A 14,765-nucleotide genomic window follows, 5' to 3' on the forward strand; every position below is an offset into this window, starting at 1 on the left:
TTCCAGAGCAGGAGAGGGGTCAGGGATGCTAATCCCGGTATTTCCTGATTCCGAAAAAGGACGGCAGATTGCGTCCGATATTGGACCTCAGGATCTTGAATCTTTATCTGAAGCAAGAGAAGTTCAAGATGCTCACCCTTGCTCAGGTTCTTCAAGCGCTGAATCAGGAGGACTGGATGGTGTTGATCGATTTGCAGGATGCGTATTTCCACATTCCCATCCTGAAGTCGCACAGGAAGTATCTCCGGTTTACGGTAGGGTAGCAACATTATCAGTTTGCGGTCCTTCCGTTTGGTCTTACTACTGCACCCGAGTCTTCACGAAGGTGATGGCAGTGGTGGCAGCCCATCTCAGAAGGTCTGGTATTTCTGTTTTCCCCTACCTGGACGACTGGCTGATCAAAGCGGAGTCGCCAGAGAAGGTGCTACATCATCTGCAGGATACAACTCAGCTGTTGTTCAAATTGGGTTTTTCGATAAACGTGCCCAAATCTCACCTGGTGCCCTCTCAGCGCAACCTGTTCATAGGTGCGGTACTGGACACTTCTGTGTGTCGAGCATTCCCTCCGCCTCAAAGGATTCTCGACATACAGGAAATGATTCCGTTATTTTGCAATGGAGCGGTCATTCCAGTCCTGAAGGTCCTTCGCCTGCTCGGTCTGTTTGCTTCCTGCATTCTGTTGGTTAACCATGCACGCTGGGACATTAGGGCGCTCCAGTGGTGTCTCCGCAGGCAGTGGTATCAGCACAAAGGAGATCTCAGGGAGTCTGTGAGGATCTCCAGAGAAGCTGCAGCGGATCTGTCTTGGTGGAGCGTGGAGGGCAATCTGACCCAAGAAAAGCCCTTCCATCTACCTCCATCGGTGGCCACAGTGATAACGGACGCATCCACTTTAGGGTGGGGTGCGCATCTGGGGGATCTGGAGATCAAGGGTCTTTGGTCTCCAGAGGAAAGGTTGCTTCACATCAACCTTCTAGAATTGCGGGCGATTCGTTTAGCACTCAAGGCCTTCCTCCCTTCACTTCGCGGTCAGTCTGTTCAAGTCCTGACGGACAACACTACCGCGATGTGGTATGTCAACAAGCAGGGAGGGGTGGGGTCTCTTTGTCTCTGCAGAGAGGCCCTGCGTCTATGGTCCTGAGATTTGTCTGATGGCAAATCATCTGGCCGGGGTGCTGAACATGCGTGCGGACAGTCTCAGTCGGCAGTTCTCCGACGACCACGAGTGGAGGCTCCATCCGGAGGTGGTTCGTCACGTCTTTCGGATGTGGGGGACTCCTCGGGTGGACCTGTTCGCCACCCGCGAGAATGCTCACTGCCCGTCACTCTGCAGTCTCCAGTATCCGATGCAGGGAGCGTTGGGGACGCGTTTCAGTTGAGTTGGGGCTCACGACTCCTTTACGCGTTTCCTCCCATACCCTTGATTCCTCGGGTTCTGAGGAAGATTCACCAAGACCGGGCCCAAGTTATATTGATCGCCCCGGATTGGCCAAGAAGGGTGTGGTATTCAGATCTTTTCCACCTCTCCTCGTGCCCTCCGCTCCGTCTCCCTCTCAGGGCAGACCTCCTCTCGCAATCGGAGGGACAGGTTCTACACCCCCACCTCCAGAGCTTACACCTTCATGCCTGGAGATTGAACGGGCAACCTGAACTCTTTTTCTCTCCCATCTGATGTGGTAGATGTAATTTTGTCTGCCAGAAGTCATTCCACCAAATCAATCTATTCCTATAGGTGGTCTAAATTTGTTCTCTGGTGTGGGGAGAAGTCAATTGATCCTTTGAAGGCTCGTTTATCTGACATTCTGCAGTTTGCCCTTTCTCTTGCTCAGCAAGGCTTTGCTGTGGCTACTGTAAAAGGATACTTATCGGCTTTGTCGGCTTTCCTTTGCTTGCCGGATCAGCCGTCATTATTCAAATCACCTATTTTTCTTCGTTTTCTTAAGGGGCCTCACAAACAGGTTTCCTCCTACTCCCTTTATTGTGCCTCAATGGGACTTAAACCTTGTCTTGACTTATCTTATGGGTTCTCCCTTCGAGCCCTTACACAAGTGTCCCTTGAGACTGTTGTCTTTTAAGACGGTTTTTCTCATTGCAATCACCTCGGCAAGGAGGGTAAGTGAGCTTCAAGCTCTAGGTTCAAAACCCCCGTTTTTGACCATTCGTGCTGAAAGAATGGTACTCAGGACCAGGGCTGCATTTCTGCCTAAGGTGGTAACTCCCTTCCATCTGGGGCAGTCCATTACCCTTCCTTCCTTCTATCCTCCCCCTCACCCTTCCAAGGAGGAGGAGCGACTTCACCGCTTGGACCCTAAGAGGGCGGTGAGCTTCTACCTGGACAGGACTAAAGACTTCAGGGTTGATGACCAGCTCTTCGTGGGCTTTGTTGGATGCAGGAAAGGTCGAGCAGTGCACAAGCGCACCCTTTCCAGATGGATTGTCTTGTGCATCAAGATATGCTACTCCCTGGCTGGTAAGGAACCTCCAGAGGGTTTAAGGGCTCATTCCACTAGAGCAAAGTCTTCCACTTCTGCTTTGTCTAGGGGCGTTCCTGTGGAGGACATTTGTAGGGCGGCAACTTGGGCCTCCCTCCACACCTTCGCAAAACATTATTGCTTGGTCACCGATGTGAGGAGGGACGGACACTTTGCTCGATCCGTCGTTCAGGACTTTCTGGTATAGAAGGGTGGACACCCTCCTCCGGGAGTGGGGACTGCTGTGGGAATCTATTCACAAGGTGAGGAATCCACTGGCAGATGTATTCATCAGAAGAACAAGTTACTTACCTTCGGTAACGCTTTTTCTGGTGGATACAGTATCTGCCTGTGGATTCCTCACTGACCCACCCGCCTCCCCGTTGTCCATCCTTCTATACCTACGATTCTATTAATGATGTGTCAAAAGGTATTTGTTACTGTCAAAGGCATTGTGTTATTTCTTTTGCCTTTCTACTTATTCTCCACACTGTGTGTGTTGCTTTGCATATTATGTTCTGTGTATATATTGCTGTCAGTCCGTCCGTGTGCCTCGAAGGCACGGAAAAAAGGGCGGAACGGACGTCATCACGCCGACGAGGTCTTCTTATGGAGCCGGTGACGTCAGCGGAGTTGCAAGCGGAGCCGTGTCTCTGTGACGTCGTCTTCGACCCCATCGGCGTAGACTGCTACAAAAGTTTCCGAACGTTGCTGGCTCAGGGGATATTCACAACGTGAGGAATCCACAGGCAGATACTGTAGCCAGCAGAAAAAGCGTTACCGAAGGTAAGTAACTTGTTCATCTTGTAATTGGATTTCATTTAAGAGAGTGGCTTGTTTTTTTTGTGTACTTCAAGAAGTTACAGATTCATATATAAATGTGTTGGTGTAGTTAAACTATATTTCCAATTTTAGATATTTTAATTATGGTATCACATCTATTTTTCACATTGCTTCCCAATTCAAAGTCTCGATCTGCCACCTTTCGGAAATTCAAAAGTTACAATTTACAATCAATATTTTTGTCGGATAGTATTATCCATGGGCCAATAGCCCTCATCACTTTGCGGTTGGCAGAAAGCACATTAAGTTATATGTTCCGCAAGACATAATAACAAAAGTGTACACAAGTGCAGACAGGGATTTCCCTGCCCAAGAGCAGTCAATTTAAAATGTACTGGTCAGAAATAAAATGAAAACTGAGCTTTCAAGTTAAAATCCTCACTAATACCACCAAGTAGTCCTGGGAGTGCTGTTAAACAATTTTCAAATAAGTAGGTAGAGTCTGATGCTTTTTAGTCAGGCTTCTGGGTCTTACAGAGGCCAAATAGAAAAGTTCATAAGGCAGAAACCTAGAGGGCACACAGTGGGCAGATGGATTGCCATACATTTGTGTCCAACTTTTTTAAAATTAAAAACGTTATTGTCATTTTTCAGAAATGTACAAAACATACAACGAGATATCAAATAGCAGCATTTCATAGCCCTTCGTTGCTTACAAATAGCAGCGGAACGCATAAGCAGTTAATATCGCTGGTCAAGCCATCTGTCATGACACATGATTGAAAGCATTACTTTTTTTGGTTCAGGAGAAATCCATCAACATCACATTTGCGATGTCAGGGAAGGTACAAATTTAGGTTTATAAGAGTTCACACCCCCTCCTTCAAAAACTGGTCTCTAATTACGTTTACTCTGGAAAGCAAATCCAACCTGCAATCCCCCACTCAAGACCTTAGAAAACAGTACAGGTACAGCTCAGTGGGAAAAAGGCTGTCTTAGGAGACCTCTCCAAAATCTCTATTCCTCACCTAAAAGCTGTTCTCCGTGCTGCTGCAAGACATGTTACAGGAGCCAACAAAAATCAGGAAATCAACACCATCCTTAAACCATGCCACTGACTCCTAATAGAAGCGAAGGTAAACTTCAACGTCACATGTATAAATCCCAAAACAATTCACATAGGCTTTCCCTCCTACGTGAAGGACAAAATGCAACTCGCAGATGGAAAAAGTAATATAAGAAACCGGCGAATTCTTCCTAAATTCAATAAAATTAAAACATAAAAACATCTCTTCTCATGATTTGCCCCAAGACTATAAAACTCTATCTCTGACACCATCAGATTTAATCCATATCTGCTGTCTTCCCTTAAGGAACTTAAAACGCACTTCTTCAAACTATACATCAAATACTAATGTGACCATCTGTTCACCTCTTCATCCTTCACCTCCCTTCAGTATGTTCTGTGTTATCATCAAATATGTTACCTGTAAAGTGCTCCACTGCACCTGTGGGTAGGTCCTCCCTTTGCAAAGTGGACAGCATCCTTAATCCTTTCAGGTCCTCAGTCGTCTGTTTCAGTCCACCAGAATTTCAGTAGAACTAGCATGTGCTCTCCTTTTTTGTAATTTCATATTCCTGCTCAATGTTACTCATCATCATAATGTAAAACTACACATTTAAGCTGCCAGATCAAAGACTAGACGCAATGTTACATGTATATTTTTGGAGTGGAGCATTCATCCAAAGGACAGGGCCACTGTTAAAAATATATATTGTAAGATGGCATAGCCAGTTGCATGATGAGGCAGGTCTATGTTGAGTTTGTCAATCATGCATTGTCTGCTTCTGTCCAAATTTGATCAGAGGGGGAAATTACAGGATTCCCTGCTAAATGGGCCTTCCTACACCGATGTGCCTGAAAGTAAAAAGTGGTGGTAAAATGTGACCAATCGGCAAGTCAATAACGAACAAACTTGACTATAACACCCGCATCCGCCTTTGTTCCTGTGCTGTGCTGGCCTTTCTTCTACCAGGGGGTATATGCAACTGAAGGTAAATATCCTGTTCCATGAGATTTGTAAAGTAGTTACGTGAAAGCCCCACTAGTTTTGTAAATTTCATCTTGACACAAGGCTGTAGGTGTGATGTTCAGTTTTGTCATAGTGTTTCAAAAATCACTTCATCAGCATGTTTATTGCTTAGCAATCTCCTTCTTTGGATTTCATCAGTTGTTGGTGTGTTCTAAAAGTCGCAAATGTTAAGAAGATGGTATCCGGAAATGTAAGTTAGTTACTTCTTCCAATAGCTCTGTCTTATTGCTAATATACTTTGATTTCCTTTTCTACCACCACCTTCTTCAGAATACCATACCACAATGTTACTGCCTCAAAAAAGAAAGTAACCTGGTGCTGATGGATAGGAAGCATCAGGGGAGTCTTTATTAGACATTTTCAGTTTCATTAGAGCCCAAAACAAAATGGCTGACACCTAATGAGGTAGATAGTTATGCAATTTACACAACATTAGGGCTCTTTTTAATTCTGAAATAATCCATCAAACGCTGGGATTGAAAGCGGACACAATCAGGAGAACTATTTTTAAACAAAAGTTTTTTGTATTGGAATCCGAAAGGGTTAACATGGGCTGTTCTATTAACTGTAAATGCAATAAACGTGGCGTATTTTAAGAAGGAATATATACTTTGTTTACGTATGACAAGGCTTGAAATGAACAACATGCATACCGTTCAAATTGTTTCATGCAATGTACACAAAATATTTTGTTTCCAAAATCATTCAACATATTTTCCTTTTTAGAATTGAGATAAATCGACTTACTGAAGACAACTGTGTGCTGAGAAATAATATCGAAAGATTACAGCAAGATCTGGATGCTTCAGCAGCTGAAAACAGTAGGCAAAGGTAAGCGATGGTGCAAGGAATTCAATTTATGAAAACATATGATGAGTGCATGTGAAAAATATGTGAAAGGCTGCGTGTGTGGACAATTCGATACAGATTGATAATGACTGTGCTTGTTGTTTTCTTGAATTATTGTCCCATTTACACAGTTAATAATATTGTGGTCATAAAAGGGTATGATTATCTTAATTCTTAGATTATAAAATATTGTACACAATTGAATTGGAAGTCATTTGCCGTCCTACACAGAAGTGTGTCCTCAAACCCTGCGGTCTTCCTCATGCCATTGTTCATATACACAGAAACGTAGAATGAGGGAAGAAGATGGTGGATGGTAGAAGTGATTGGTCCCATCTTTTATAATGTCTTTGACTTTCTCAGGCACTACTTTGGGATGTAGGGGAGGGCCCAGAGGATTTGTGGTTGGTCGATAGCTAAACTTTGTTTTTGTTGACTTCATAAATATATTGGAGACATTGTTTTTATTGCTTTGTGTAATTCATTTAGAGTTTGACTTTTGTACATTTGTTGAATTTAATAGGTTATGCACAATGTAGAATTGTAAGAAACGTTTATGTTGTTTCTTTTTGTTTATCTTGTTCTGTATATGACTAGTGTTTGATTACAAAGATATTTTCCTATTTTTTCTCTAGGAAAACCACCGAGAAGTTAGAAAATGACATTGTAGCACTGAGCAGTGAGGTAATTGGGAACAACTGCATGAACTCATTGCTTAAAAATATTTGTGGTTCTTGAAAATTACTCATTTGTTTCTGATTAACATTATCTTTAGCATTTGCTCCTTTATGTATCATGCCTTTCAGTATCACGCAAGGTATTTGCTTCGATTCAGCACTTTTTTGCCTTCACATTAAAATTATATATGCCTGGTGAGCTGCTGCTACCAAATACGTGTTTTTTCATTTTAACATTTTATTCACTTGGTGAATGTCTATTGTACACGGAGATCAGAAGAGGCATTCATGTTTCATGTGGGAGGGCAGTTTTAGCCTTTACCATGCCAAATCATTTTATTTATTTCTAGAACAAGGCATTCAAGGATGAGGTGTCTCTGCTAAGCACTAGAAACCTCCAACTGAGTGACGCCATCTCTGATCTGTGTGCCAAGGCTGAAGAGAGCCAAACTACCATCCAGCTGCTGAACCAGAGGTTGGCAGAGGTTGCAGATCAGAAGGAAGATGAAGCAGCTGTTGCCAGGCAACTGCAGGTGACTGTAACGAGCCTTGAAAAGCAGCAGCATCAGCAGGAATCAGCATGGCTGCGTGAAAGAGGACAGGCTGCACAAGAGTTGCACAGGTCAAAGGAGACGGTAAGACACTCTTCTGCTAAACTAGATTCTAGTGTTATCCTTTATTATTTGTATGGAAGCCCTTCCTTTGTTTTTCTTTGTCCGTGCACCGGCTTGAAGGCGTCCATTTTGGAACATTCGTAGTCCGGGACATCATAAGCATTTCAGGGGCCCTGGGCAAAATACATTTTGGGGACCTTTGTTCTGAACAGCTTTGAATTTATGATCCAATTTCAGCTCTTTTATGCCCTCTTTGCACAGGCACACTGGTCCAAATGTTAAATATATATTTACATCTAATTTTCAGGGATACTGCATGTATTTTTAATATTGTAACACAGCAGCAGCTCACTAATATTACTGCAAATAATCTCTCTGACACCCTCCCATTTCTCATATGTTAAGTCCAGTTTTGATCTAAAAGAAACCTCTTTTATGAATGTTGCAGTGTTGAAATACAAATATTTCTCTGCCAAATGTCTGTAATAGACTCCCATACATCATCAACATTTTAAATGAAAAAGTAACAACCTGTTTAAGAATTATTCAAGGTCACCGGGGCAAGAAACCCTGCAGAACAGAGCTGGCTGGATCTATGAGGGTTCCCCCTTAGAGGCTGGGGCCCTGGGCCAGGACCCACTATCCCCATGCCTTTAACCCCTTCCCTGCTCATGACGGAACCATTCCGTCATGAGCCACGGTTGCCGTGTGCTCATGACGGAACGGTTCCGTCATGACACGCCCGTTGGCGGCCGCTCCGCCTGCGCGGCGCTGTTTCCCCGCCTGTGCGGGGGGACAACGCAAATGGGCGGAGTCATGACGGAACCGTTCCGTCATGAGCACAGCCCAACCGTGGCTCATGACGGAGCGGCTCCGTCATGAGCACAGCGCCACCGCGCTGCCCCCCCGCACCCCCCAGCACCGCGGCGGAATTCCCGCCGCGGTGAAAGGGTTAAACATCTCTTTCGTAGTAGGCTCTGTTTGTAGTAACAAGAGTCAATGTCTGATAAAATGCCAGTAGGGACGTATGCATGACAAAGAGCACTAATGTTACACAACTTCTCTTTCCACTGCATTGCATTAGAAACACAACAGCAATTATGTTGATGCCTTTGCAGCCCTTATTAAAATTGCCACCTAGTGAACAAGTGGTTTTAAGGTTTACAGTTTTGTCTCTGCTTTAGCATAGGTTAATAGGCGGTTTTGTCCCAGACTCAGGAGCTGATTGGCTGAGAGTTGGTCATTTGTACTTGCATGAATAATCTAGTGTTGAAGTAGCCATCCGATCAAAAATGATTTCCAATTCCTAAATAGATTATTGATGTCTGTATCAGCGGTTGCAGTTTCTACCTTTTACCTGTGTTCCTGAGGAAAATATGTAGATTAATTAGTCGCACAAGCAAAGCTACTCCCCAACACTAACACGTGCCAGACTGGGAACCCTAAGTAGCACTGGAAATTTTGAGGGACCAGCCCCCCCCCCCCCCCGCTGCTCTCGTTACTGGGGATCGATATAGCAGCACTGCAAAACCAGCCCCCTGTAAGAAATACAACCCCAACCCCTGCAAAATCGGCCTCCACCCTTCCAGCCTCCCGGGAAAATACCTGATGCTTGCTACGGCCAGTCCGACCCTGACACTAACCTGCATAAAAGTAGTATCAGTGATTTAGTTCTAGTTTCTACGGTGTGCTGTGACTATCTTAATAACATAAAAGCCTCCAAGTTGCATAAATAGATGTTTTCAAATCATAACTCAGATTAAATGCCAGATCTCAAAACCTAAGTACTAATTAATTTGTTGTAAGTGAAAGCCTGGAGAGACTGGAATCTTAGAGGAATAACTTAAGCTAAGAAGTAGTCTTGTTCATGATTTTGTTTAAATCTGTCTTTTTAATGCAATGCTGCATATTGATGCATACCCGTTTAAACGTGGTGAGATGGAAAAGAGCAATGAAAAGTGCAAATCATCAATTAATAGAACATTCCAATTCAATTCCACTGGTTCTCCTTGTCAAACATTTTCATTCATTGCGGGTCTCCAACCGCCTCCTAAGTGCAGACACATGTTTCACACACAAATATTTAATTTCAGTTCTTTGTCTCTAATGATCACTTTGAAAAAACGTCCACCGAATCATTGCTGACCTCTCTGAGTCTAATGCTGTCTCAAGATTCCTTCATCCTTATTTGTAAAAACACTGGATTTGTCTCATTGCTTCTTGCTCCCCTCGGCTCAATTTCAGATGTCCAAATAAAGCCGGCAGATCTACAATACCACATAATTCCTTAATATGTCAGTGACTTTTTTTTTTTTTTTTGAAACACACTTTATTGGGATTTTCATGTGGGGGTACATCATAATACACATCACATTGAGCATTTTAGTTATGCAGAGAGCACAGGATACAATTCAGGCATTGTGCGTCATCTGTGCCAATTGTGGTGTTGTCTACGAAGCATACCAATAATGTCTCAATACAACTAGGGAGGCCACCAGTTCATCACAGTATTATGCATTACATTCCTAGCCTCTAACCTATTGTGTCCAAGGGGAGCTTTGTCCGCTCAACTGACCCACAACCCCACATCCCACCCGGAACCCACCCTCCGTACCCAACCATGCCACGAAGAAAACAATGCTTAATATGTCAGTGATAATTTAATCTGTCCCTGAATCATCTCTTTTCTTTTATGGATTGTGTAAATTAATTGAAAAAAATACCCTACTGATCCTGATATCTCAAGCAAGATTGGCACTTATAAGCATGATCAAATGTTGCAGCTCACTATATATGGGCAGCCCTCATAAAGGTGATCTGCTGATTGGAAGGTCTAATAAGGTCTGCCTCTACAAGTTACCCGTATTGACTGGGGTTAAAAGTGAGATTCACACTAAGGTGTGTACAGTAATTCACATAAGAGGTCCTACATACTTATGATTATCGTCACACGAACCAGAACATAACCTTAGATCAAGAGCGAGCCCAGCTTTGCTGGTGTCTAGATGAAACATAGGCTGTGGAGGGAGGTGCCTCCTAAGCAATCAGTGGGCAAGCCTTTAGAGGACTTTGCCGGTAGGTCTGCAGTAAATCAGTAACAAAAGACCTTTAGAAGTAGATATTGGCTCTAAATTGGTAAGTTCAAGCCTCTCAGAAACTGGAAAACTTTCTTCCATTTTCAATTCATGAACTGATCATGGCTTCTAAAAATGAAAGGAATAGATGAAGATCTCAAACAGCTGCAGTATCACTCAAAGGTAAAACTGCATGAATGAAAAGCTGTAGAAAGGGAGGGGCTTTAAAAGACATTTACTGCAAGATATGTTGCCGGAGATATAATCTCCTTCCAAGTCTTTTATGATGCAAAGATGAGACTTCTTTCTAACTCCTCGTACAAAATGTTTACGATGGGAGAAGTTATTCTTGGGCAAAACCGGATAACTTTTAAAGCATTTTTGTGTTTTTCACTGGTACACCACAAATAATATTCTCTTTGAAATTTGCACTTAAAAATATTGGTGAAGCACGGCAGAGGTGATGCTATTAACATGAGGCATTGCCAGCATATTTAGAGGTTTGCTGAAAAGATGCAGCATATTCTCAGCCTGCTGTCACCCTTTCCTGTGTAAACCAGGGATTTTGGTAAACCCCGGAAGCATATGTACTCTGTAAAAGCAATTTTAAATCTCACTCCTCGACGATATGGTCACACACGCAGGGTAAGAAGTTGAGAGTAACATTAATATTATGCTGGTTTCTGCAAACAGCAGCCTTTTTGCAGAGCCTAGCCTTAGAGCATTGTGCAATAGTACATTTCTGAGCTACATGCCAAACCCACCATGCATAGACTACATTTTCATGATTTTCTTAAAAAGAGACAATGATCCAATGTCAGTTTAAGCCTGCCAGACATGAACATCTACAAGTAACATCACATTTGGCATCCCATGAGTACATGTTCTAAGAATAGGAGTATTTGTGCAGGGTCTTTCAGTTCTTTAGTTCAGCTCTGTGATGCAATGCAATACAGCTCCTCTGGTGCAATATACATATTTTCTGCACATGTAACACTCTACCTCTTTAAAAGATAGATGAACCATTATAGATGGCTTGTGTTATGGTACAAAGGGTAAACTGCAAATTGTAATACATTTCTTAATAATTTTAAAAAGTATAGCTATTATTGCCATAAGAATTTCTAAACTAAAGCTGTCGGTTTAGTGTAATAATTTTAAAAAGTATAGTTACTATTGCCATAAGATTTTCTAAACTAAAGCTGTCGGTTTAGTGTTAGATCTTAATTCTCTATGACAATACTGTTAAGGAACACACATGTTTAATTACGGCAGAATTTGTTTCTGTAAACACAATCCAAGATTAAAAAAATGTATTCAAAGAAAAAGTGCTCATATTCTGAGTAATTGATGGCATCTCTTTGCTTAAAGTAGGCCATAGGATTTTTGTGTAGGTTTTTACATCTTGGTGCCTGTGGCATCCACAGTGATACTCTTTGAGACTTTCAAATTGGAATTAGATCAATTATTACACAAATGAGGGAGCAATTTGCATATTTGACTCCACCATGGGGTGCTGCCTTGTGGAATGTTAAAGTTCATCATTGCCGATTGGGATTGGTTTACCTATGAATGTATTGCTTGTTCCTCTGACATCGGGTGAGGAACACCACCAGGTTTCAAGATTGGAGCTGGCATCACGGACAAGGTGTGTCAGACTAACTTTTTTAAGACAAGATATTGTGTTGCCTTCAAAGCTGTCACTGACGTCCATTGTACCACCTTCTGTGGCCACGCTGGGGTTGAAGGCAACAATTCTTATGATTGCCCCTATAGAGGAAGATTGTCTCCCTCAGAGGCTGTCCAGGCTCCCAGTTTACCAGACATAGAGACAAATTACTGAAGGATCCAGCTGTCTGCCAAGCATGATGCTGAGGGCTTGTCTTCTCGAACCTGTCCCCTGATTTATGGAGTATTATTCCTCACACTGTTAGGTCCCAAACCAATCCCCTCACTTTCAATCAAAAACTGAAAACTGTTATATTCTCTATATTTGTATAGTCACTGCTTTTCTCATTCAGTTCTATCAACTATTGCCAGGATACCTACTTGGCTCATTCCTTCCGCTTTATAAATGTCCTTTAATAGTTTGTGACTGAGGTTAATCTTTCATTCCAGCAAAAAGAACAGATGATGGACAGGATGCTGAACAAATCGAACATTCACCCCCCAGTCACAGATCTGGGTTTAATCCATCGTTTTTTTGCTCGCCACGCCACCCCAGTTTGGACCCAGCAATGTGCAAATCAGTCTTGACCCTGTTTCCCATGGGAACAGTCCAGCCCGAGCTGCAAGGCCATGTCCCCTCTGGACTGGAAACAGGCACCCTGGCACTGATTTCAGGGTAGGGAGTAACAACATATGTAACAGTGGGTGTCCTCATGGGAGGTTACAAGAAGAGACAAAGCGGCGCTAAGGAGGGACTACTAAACCTATTGACCAATGAAAAGCCACCATTTACAAAGTACAGGGACAGGAGCCAATTAAAAAGATGGGTGGAAAGTGGGCGGAGCTTTATGCCCATATCCTGAATACAGCATCTCTCGATTAGACCGCGCAAGCGCTGCCTAGGCAAGAACTAAAAATGAGGGTGCAAGATAGTCTTTCAGTTGTCGATTGTAGTGAGGTTAAGAGGACACAAATACATGGCGATGTTCTTCATGCAGAATATAAATCTCCGGATTCCCTCTTTTACAGCCCACAGAAAATATCTTTGTTTTTTAACACAAAGGTTTGAGATTCTGAATTTTCATTTTGGCCTTATGTCACCACCTTTGATCTTCACAATGGTCTTGGTGGTGGCAGTAATCTATCTGCACCTACAAGGATGCATGTGTTTATTTTCCTTAAGGACAAGCCCCTAAAGGTGTGCCCCTCCCCCCAAAGAAAGGGTATTTGTTGCTTAGCAGATGACGCTGGCACTATTGAGTAGGTTGGGTTTTGTCCTTGGAACTCCTGCTATACAAAATCTCGCCAGACCAAAGTATTCATTTTGTGTTCATACATTAATGAATACTTCTCTGGTGTCTCTATTTCCACCACCAGAGAACATTTAGTAGAATTTTCTATATATTACTTTTGATATTTTCTATCTTGGTTTGTGAACTGACCTAAGCATTACGAAGTAATGCACTTAAGGCCGGGTGATTTGTATTTAGAGAAATGTATTTGTAATTAGTAAATTTGACCTGCATAAATTATCTGAATAGAGCTCTAGATTATAAAAGTACCCTAGCTCTTGTGAGGCCCCAACTTCGACAAAACCAATATTGTTAGTGTCCTCATGGCGCGTTGCTTCCTGAGATTGAATACAGTACTTCAAGACAAAAATGATGTTCGAGGCATATGAGCTGCAGATTACACACTGTGCATAGATCGCGATCTGGTGTTGGGCACGGATGTTTGCACTTGTTTTTGTCTTGGAAAGTCTTTGGAAGTCACGAGGTATGTGACTCCTCCTTTGGCTCATAGTGCGCATGGGCTTCGGCTCCATCCTCAGATTGTTTTTTTCCACCATCGGGCTCGGATGTGTTCTCGCGTTCCAGCTCGGATCCTTCCCATCTCGCCGGTATTGTTTCGATTGCGTTTCCAACCGCACGCGCCCTTCCACTCGAAGTCTTCGATTTCGGTCGTCGACGAAGGCCTTCGGGCCGACCAGGGCCTTATCTCCAGCTCATGGAAAGGATGCCATTTAAAAAGTGTTTTCGATGTGGGTCGAAGTTTCCCCACACCGACCTACATGAGGTGTGCAACCTCTGCCTCTCACCGGAGCACGAGGCCAGAGACTGTCCAGCTTGTGCCTCCTTCCTCTCCAAAAAGACCATCCGGGACCGACGAGCGCGAAGAACAATGGCGCGCTCGTCATCTTCGATCCCCGACGACATCTTTCAAGAGGGCATCGATGTTCCGGAGCAGGGTCCAGTCGAGGAAGCCATCATCAGCGCCTCCGAAGCAGACGATTCAGACGTTGAAGACATCACTCCAGCTCAAAGGGCCGTGAGTACAGACGTTGACCCACCCACCCCCTCAACAAAGGCTTTGATATCACCCCCACCTTCGGGCCCGGGTGCACGCCGAGACACTGCTTCCCATGCCCCGCCTTTGGGCCCGGTAAAGAAGCCTGCAAAGCCTTTATGCGACTCGGGCTCGAGTCAGCCTACCCTCGGTACCGACAAGCCAACTCCGGCACCGAAGAAAAAGGCGT

The 14,765-nt window shown here is 43.6% G+C and overlaps 1 protein-coding gene across 4 annotated transcripts in view; it reads left to right on the plus strand.

Annotated features, from left to right (window-relative positions):
* The window catches only part of NINL (ninein like), a 441,695-nt gene that overhangs the window by 331,953 nt on the left and 94,977 nt on the right, over window positions 1–14,765 (plus strand). For all 4 annotated transcript variants that reach the window (XM_085612328.1, XM_085612329.1, XM_085612330.1 and 1 more), the window contains 3 exons: window positions 6,074–6,178; window positions 6,832–6,880; window positions 7,224–7,508. In XM_085612328.1, the coding sequence (XP_085468454.1) occupies window positions 6,074–6,178; window positions 6,832–6,880; window positions 7,224–7,508 (439 nt within the window). The remainder of the gene's footprint in view (window positions 1–6,073; window positions 6,179–6,831; window positions 6,881–7,223; window positions 7,509–14,765) is intronic.

The sequence above is a fragment of the Triturus cristatus genome, chromosome 6 (genome assembly GCF_964204655.1).
Source record: "Triturus cristatus chromosome 6, aTriCri1.1, whole genome shotgun sequence".
Taxonomy (NCBI): Eukaryota; Metazoa; Chordata; class Amphibia; order Caudata; family Salamandridae; genus Triturus; species Triturus cristatus.